Source organism: Pteropus vampyrus, unplaced genomic scaffold (assembly GCF_000151845.1).
Source record: "Pteropus vampyrus isolate Shadow unplaced genomic scaffold, Pvam_2.0 Scaffold201, whole genome shotgun sequence".
NCBI lineage: Eukaryota > Metazoa > Chordata > Mammalia > Chiroptera > Pteropodidae > Pteropus > Pteropus vampyrus.
The window spans coordinates 2704442-2712404 of NW_011888982.1; the positions used below are offsets into that span (position 1 = coordinate 2704442).

The following is a 7963-nucleotide window of genomic DNA, read 5'->3' on the forward strand; positions in this document are numbered from 1 at the left end:
TGCCCTGGATATGCTGTTACAGAGTGAAAGAGAACCCATATATATTACAGAATTTATCTATGTATTTATTCCTCTTTACAAAATTTGTAAATGAGTCAACTATGGTATTTACACATCCCCTCAAAATGCATATTTGAAACAAATCTATACTAGATAAACTAGAAAATTTAGATATTTCTTTACATACCTAATAGTTACATCACTGAAGTCTATACTTTTCTCTTCAAGATAGCTGTACTGACCAGAGAGTTTCTTTTGAGATTCTTGTGTGAATGCTCTAAACTGCCCTCTACTCTTATAGTCTGTGGGGGGAAAACATTCACATGAACATTGTGAGAGATGGGGTTCCACCTTCCTGTCTACATTATTTCTTTGAGAGAGGAGAGAGAGAGAAACAGAGAGACAGAGAGACAGAGAGAAACAGAGACAGAGACAGAGAGACAGAGATTCAGTTAGGGTTGATACTAGGTCACATATTTCTAGTGTCCTATGGTTGAATTTGTTTTTACTAAAGCACATGAGATAAGGCAGTTTGCAAAAACTTTAGAGCTTCCAGGGGAAAAACAATGCTGAATCTGAGTAAAGACAAGGATCGCAGAGTATGTTATTTTATTGGCTAAAGGATTCGACAATGTGGAAAGGATCAGAAGTGTTGTGGGTGGAATGCTTAAAATTTTGAACAATTTGAACCTTATCCATACCTGCTACCAAATAGAGATTTGTTTTTAAAATGACCTCTACTGCTCAACAATGTGCATATAGTTAACATTACTGTATTGTGCACTTAAAAATGGTTAAGATTAAAAAAATGATTAAGATCATAATTTTATTTACTTACTTTTAAATATTGTAAAAATAGACTTTTTAATTTAATTTTATTATTAGTTTCAAGTACACAGTACATTTGTTAGACATTTATATAGTTTATAAAATGATCACCCTAATTTCTTTTTCTCCTCTGGCTCTCCATCTAGCCATTACATTAATGCTAACTGTATTCCCTATGCCATGCTCCCCATACCCATGACCATCTATCAACTATTAATGTGTGCTTTTTTAACCTTCTACTACTTTCTTCCAGCCCCCCAATTCCCCTCTTCTGGATTGTCACCAGATTGTTCTCTATATTTGTGAGTCTGTTTTTGATTAGTTTGTTCTTTTAGTTCCCTAGATTCCTCATATAAGTGAAATCATATGATATTTATCTTTCTCTGTTTGACTTATTTTATTCAGCATAATAACTTCTAGGTCCACCCATGTTGTTGAAAATGGTAGAATTTCATTTTTTAATGGTTGAGTAATATTCCATTGTACATATGAACCATTTAAAAATGTTTTATTAGTTTCTGACATACAGCACAATGGTTAGGCATTTATATAATTTATGAAGTGATTCTCCCAGTTACTCTTGTACCCATCTGACACTATACATAGCCATTACAATATTATTGGCTATATTCCTTTTGCTGTTGTATATTTTTTTTAACACAACAAAAAGATATAAGAATGATATGAAAAACTTTGTGAACATAAATATAAAACTTAAAAAAAAAAGTCCTGTAAATTTTATCTGAAACAGATGGACTGGAAGTAAAGATATTTTCATGGAAAAAAAAAAAAAACAATAATATAGGGACAAATTCTAGGTATTTTCACTGTAAACATCTTTGCCTTAGAGATGTTTGCTACACTTTGCCGTGTAACTAATTAGCTATAAGACAGTTTTGCAGTTAAAAAAAAAAAAAGATAAAATCAAGAAAAATTAAAGAGGGGCATTAAATAAAGACAAAATTGAAAGAATTATTGCAGAATACAAAATATTTGAATACATTTAAAATGTGCGTAGATTCATGGCAATACTGTGCAAATAACTTATTTTATTTTGTGGATTGTACATAAGTTTTGCCTTTGTCCTATGGGAAATGTAAGTTACACTCTGTGCCCTCAAAGAGGGCCCTCTACCTCTTCTTCTCCTCCCAGGGTAGTGTGTCTCATAATAAGAAACCAACTCTTGGGACAAATCGTTGTCATCTGGAAAAAATGCTATTTTAAGACTACCACAGCTGCCAAGTCTACACATCACTGAATAGATCATCATGAGGGCTAGATAAGATTTATGTATAATATGAAAATGGGAGTAACTGAGAGCACTTTGTCAATAAAGAAATAAAAATGAATTGATAAATTAGCTTAAATACATTCAGTATATCAAAGGTGTGATTGAGTCATCAATAGAAAATGAAACTAAACAACAGCAGAAAACAAACAAATAAACCTGTGAATTAGTTATTTTATCTATTTTTACAGCAAAATGGCCTTATAGCCAATTAGTTGTGTGGCAAAAATTTTTTGGCAAATTTTTTTGGCAAAAATGCTTGATTCAAAGATATCTGAGGCAAAGATGCTTATGGCAAAAATACCAAACTTTGTAAGAACCTACCTTTCCACACAGTAAAATCATTATATATGAAGATCAAAAAAAAAATTAAAAAAAGGAGTTGTTAATACTAATGGAAAATATTAGATCAAAATGTTATAAAAATCTCGGAGCACCTAACTATGCTTTCAAATCTAAAGATTATATTGGGCAACCTAAATTGGAGGGGATGGAATGATTACTTTATAGATTTCAGTGTTGGAGAATTAGCAAATTATTTTTTAGGAAAGGGAAGTAAAGAGAACTTAAATATTTATCTTAACATATGCAAATTAAATTTAAGAAGAGTATTTTTCATGATAGATTGTTAATCAAACATGAAGATGAACTTTAAGCAGATTTTTAAATAAAATTAACTGCAAATGCTATAAAGTTAGACATAAAATAAAAGTAAAATTTGATGTTTTATCTAATATGAACTCATCAATATTAAAAGATATGAGAAATAGGTTGAAATTAAAACATCTCAAAATCATAACAGTGATGTGTCTAGAATTTTGGATGTGGTTATTATGTCTTTTTTTCCTAGCTCTACCTTTTATTTTGTCCCAGTTTTTAACAAAATAAATCATTGTTTTTTAATCCAAATCTATTCATTGAAGAAAAACACAGCTTTTTGTAAAATTTACAAGTTATCATTTTGTTATCTATCGCCATAATTAAATAAAGGATTTCCGGAAATAGAAGTAAGATAGAATGAGTTTTTCAAAACCTGAGTCACTTCAGCAACCCAAGACCTGGAACAGATGAGATATTTCAGACAATCAAGGATCACCATAAAAATATTGAATTCCTGGGGACAGAGTTATTTAAGAAAGGAGACAGAATCATGGCAATGAAAAACTACCTCAGCTGGTCAGCTTTGCAGTGAACTGGTGGGAAAGGTGTGCCACTGAAAATGTTTCTTGTGTTACTTTTATAACAATGGAATGAAGACGTTATAGATAAAGCTATACATTATGCTAATGGATCCATAAGTGTCTACTTTTACATTATTACCTCAACCTAGTACCTTATCAATCAATAATCCATATACATCTGCTAATCTAGGTAAGAAAAAAAAAGAAACAAAAGAGTAGAAATAAAACTAAAAAGAATACAGCTAAATTTCAATCATGTAATGAAACAGTATTTCTATTTATGAATAGTATATTTTTGTCAATAAATATTTATGTAGAACTTAAGTTAAAGTATTGGATAAGCAGTGTAGGAAAATAAAAATGAATAAGGCGTGGTTCTGATTTTGAAAAGTTTGCAAGCGATTAAACACAACATTTCCAGTTAAGTCAAATTGCTCCCCTTCTAATCCTCATATATAGAGAAAAAATATAGAGAGAGAAAATGTGTTGTAGATCAACATTTACTATCTATTGTCTCTCACTTATTTTTTGGAAAGCTAGAATTTTAGAATTTATTTTGAATCACTAGTAGCATATGCAAGGTCATATGCATAAAACCTAACAGTAAAGAATAATGCAGGCAATGTGATAGGTATATAGAGATACACACAAATGAAGAGAAACACTGACAAGCACCTCACCCAACCCTTATTCCACCAGAGAATGAGTGCTGAGACTTTCCACTGGTGGCAAGACTTGAGTGGGCAACCTGCTAGTATAGGAATGACCATGAAGCACTTTTAATGTGACAGCTGTTTTATTTCTGACATTTTTTTTTTAAATTTGCCTTGGTATTTATTACTAGTTACTACTGAAGAGGCAAAGTATCCTTGATTGCTGAATTTTCTGCTTTTATGCAAAAAAATATTTAAATTGAAACAGTATGTTAATTTGATAGATGCATTTTATTGATTTTATATTCATGCATGTATAACATATAAATATATACATACATATATATCTGTGTATATACATGTTCACACATTGTTCTTAGGCTTAATATGAATTATCTATTTGAAACTTTACAGTAACCTGTGGTAGATATTATTGTTATCCATACTGTTAACTTGAGGAAATTAAGTTAACAGTATGGATCTGAAGGCAATATAACCTCTGAGAGGTTATATTGCCTTCACCAAAGTACTACAGCTTTTTAATGGAAAAGCCAAAATTCGAGTCCAGACAATCTGACTCGAATGTCCAACCTCTTATTTACTACACTACTGCACAGATGAGAAAAATAGAAGTAATAAGATTAGCTCCTAGATTTCTGGTCTGTACACTTTCAGAAAAATAGTAATGTTATTTGTTGACTGACAGACTGAATGATTGACTGACTGAATGAATGAATGAGTTTAGAGTGGGAGATATTAAGGAAATGACTTAAATTCAGATTGGTCTAAGTATTGTCAAATTTCTGGTCTGTGTATGACTTGGGGGCATGAAATACAGTAAATAGTGTTATAAGACCCCATATATATGTTTATACGTATATATATGTATATATGTAAATGTATATGTATACATATATATGTATATGTATTATACACACAATGGAATATTAATTAGCCATAAAAAAAGAATGAAAACTAGAGGGAATTATAAGTGAAATAAGTCAGGCAGAGAAAGACAAATACCATGTGATTTCATTTATATGTGGAATCTAAAAGAAACACAAATGAACAAATGAAATAAAAACAAAATAGACCCATAGATATAGAGAACAAGCTGATAGAGTGAATAAGTAAAAAAGGGGAAAAAAGAGAGAGACATTATAGCTAAAGAAGCAGCACATTAAAGCATACTTTTTTTTTAAAGGAAAGAGGCAAAGGATTACAGACAAATGATTAGTTTAACCGAATCAGAAGATTCTAAAGACAACAGGTTGCTTTAGAAATATGCCTGGATATTCCAATTTGTTGGAGTGGATTGACATTTCTTGAAGGGTAAACAAGTTCAAGTTGGGGGGGTAAGCTACAGCAGCTCAGGAAATTATTCATTTTCAATGAACTGAATAAAACTGCAACTTTGGAGCACTGGTGTCCCAATGCTGCATTCCATATAATGAAAATATATCAATAATTACAGAGAACAAACTGATGGTTGTCAGAGGGGAGGGGAATGGGGGATGGGTGGAAAAGAGGAAGGAGATTAAGATGTTTAAACTTTCACTTATAAAATAAGTTTCAAGGAAGTAATGTACAGCATAGAAAATATAGTCAATAATATTGTAATATCTAAGTTATTGTAAATGGTTCTGTGTGAACATAGAAGTGCATATATATTTTCAAATTATTGTTTTGAATTAATTCAAATATATACCCAGTGGTGGAATTGTTGAGTCATAAGGTAGTTCTATTTTTTTTTGGTTTTTGAAGAACCTCCAAACTGTTTTCCTTAGTGACTGCACCAATTTGCATTTCACCACACAGTCATGAGGTTTCCCATTTATCCGCATCCTTACCAATACCTGTTGTTTTTTTATTTATTGACAATAGCCATTCTGACAGGTATGAGATGATATCTCTTTGTGGTTTTAATTTGCATTTCTCTGATGATTAGTAACATTGAGAATCTTTTCATATGTCTTTAGGCCATCTGTATGTCCTCTTTGGAGAAATCCTTATTCAAATCCTCTGTCCATTTTTTAATTAGATTGCTTGATGTTTGGAATTGAGTTGTATGAATTCTTTATAAATTTTGGATATGAAGCCCTTATCAAATGTATCATCAACAAATATCTTCTCCCATTCAGTAGGAAGTCTTTCCATTTTGTTGATGGTTTCCTTTGTTGAGCAAAGCTTTTTACTTTGATGTATTCCCATTTGTTTCTTTCCCTTTTGCTTCCCTTGCCTAAGGAGCTATATCAGAAAAAGTATTACTAAGAGCAATGTCAGAGAGTTTATTGCCTGTTTTCTTCTACAGGTTATATGGTTTCAGGTCTTACATTTAAGTCTTTAATCCATTTTTTCCTTGCATATGGTATAAGAAAGTGATTTACTTTCATTTTTTTGCATATATCTGTCCAGTTTTCCCAAAACCATTTATTAAATAGCCTGTCTTAACCCCACTGTATATTCTTGCATTCTTTGTCATAGATTAAGAGACCATAAAAATGTGGGTTTATTTCCGGGCTTTCTATTCTGTTTCATTGGTCTATATGTCTGCTATTATGCCAGTACCATGCTGTATTGATTACTATAGACTTGTAGTATAGTTTGATATTAGGTAGCGCGATACCTCCAACTTTGTTCTTTCTCAAGATTGCAGTGGCTATTTGGCTATTCAGGGTCTTTTATGGTTCCATATTAATTTTTGGATTAGTTCTAGTTCTGTGACAAATCTCATTGGTATTTTTATAGGGATTGCATTTAATCTATAGATTGCTTTGGGTAGTATGGTGACTTTAAAGATGTTAATTTTCTTATCAATGTGCATGATATATGCTTTCATTTACTTGTATCTTCTTCAATTTCTTTCTTCAAAGTCTTATAATTTTATGAGTACAAATATGAGTACCTCCTTGATTAAATTTATGCCTAGGGTTTTGGTTTTTTTTTTGATGCAATTGTAAATAAGAATGTTTTCTTAATTTCTCTTTCTGATAGTTCATTATTGCTGTATAAAAATGCAACTGATTTCTGAATATTAATTTTGGATCATGCTACTTTACTAAATTAATTTATCAATTCTAACAGTTTTTTCATTTAATTTTTGGTGGAATCTTTAAGTTTCTCCATATATAGTATCATGTCATCTACAAATAATGACAGTTTTACTTCTTCCTTTCCAATCTGGATGTGTTTTACTTATTTTTCTTGTCTGATTGCTGTGGCTAAGATTTCTAATACTGTGTTAAATAAAAGTGGTGAAAGTAAATATTCTTGTCTTGTTTCCTGTTCTTAAGGAAAACACTTTTAGCTTTTCCCCATTGAGTTTGATGGTAGCTGTGGGTTTGTCATATATGGTCTTTAACATGGTGAGATAGGTTCTCTCTATTCCCACATTGCAGAGAGTTTTTATTATAGATGAATGCTGAATTTTGCCAAACACTTTTTCTGCATTTATTGATATGATCATATAATTTTTATTCTTTATTTTATGTGGTGTATCATATTAATTGATTTACAGATATTGAACTAACCATGCAATTTCAGGAATAAATTCAGCTTGATTATGATATCTGATCTTTTTAATGTCTTGCTGAATTTGATTTACTGATATTTTGTTGAGAATTTTTAAAATCTATGTTCATCAAGGATATTGGCTTGTAATTTTCTTATTTTTTTGTAATGTCTTTGGTTTTGGAATCCAGGTAATGGTAGCCTAGTAAAATGAAGTTGGGAGCCTTCCATTCTCTTGAGAGCTTGGGAGCTTTCTGTTCTCTTGAATTTTTTGGAATACTTTGAGAAGAATAGCTGTTAGTTATTTGACTATTTGGTAAAATTCACTTGTAAAGCCATCTGATCCAGGACATTTGCTTGTTGAGAGTTTTTTGATTACTGATTTGATTTTTTTTAATAGTAATCGATCTATTCAGATCTTCTGTTCCTTCTTGACTCAGTCTTGGGAGATCATATGTTTCTAGGAATTTATCAATTTCTTCCAGATTGTCAAATTTGTTGGC

The 7963-nt window shown here is 31.0% G+C and overlaps 1 protein-coding gene across 1 annotated transcript in view; it reads right to left on the reverse strand.

Moving 5' to 3' along the window:
• The window catches only part of LOC105300086 (peroxidasin-like protein), a 519573-nt gene that overhangs the window by 19352 nt on the left and 492258 nt on the right, over positions 1–7963 (reverse strand). The window contains 1 exon segment of the mRNA XM_023537816.1: positions 188–302. Coding sequence (XP_023393584.1) covers positions 188–302 — 115 coding nt within the window.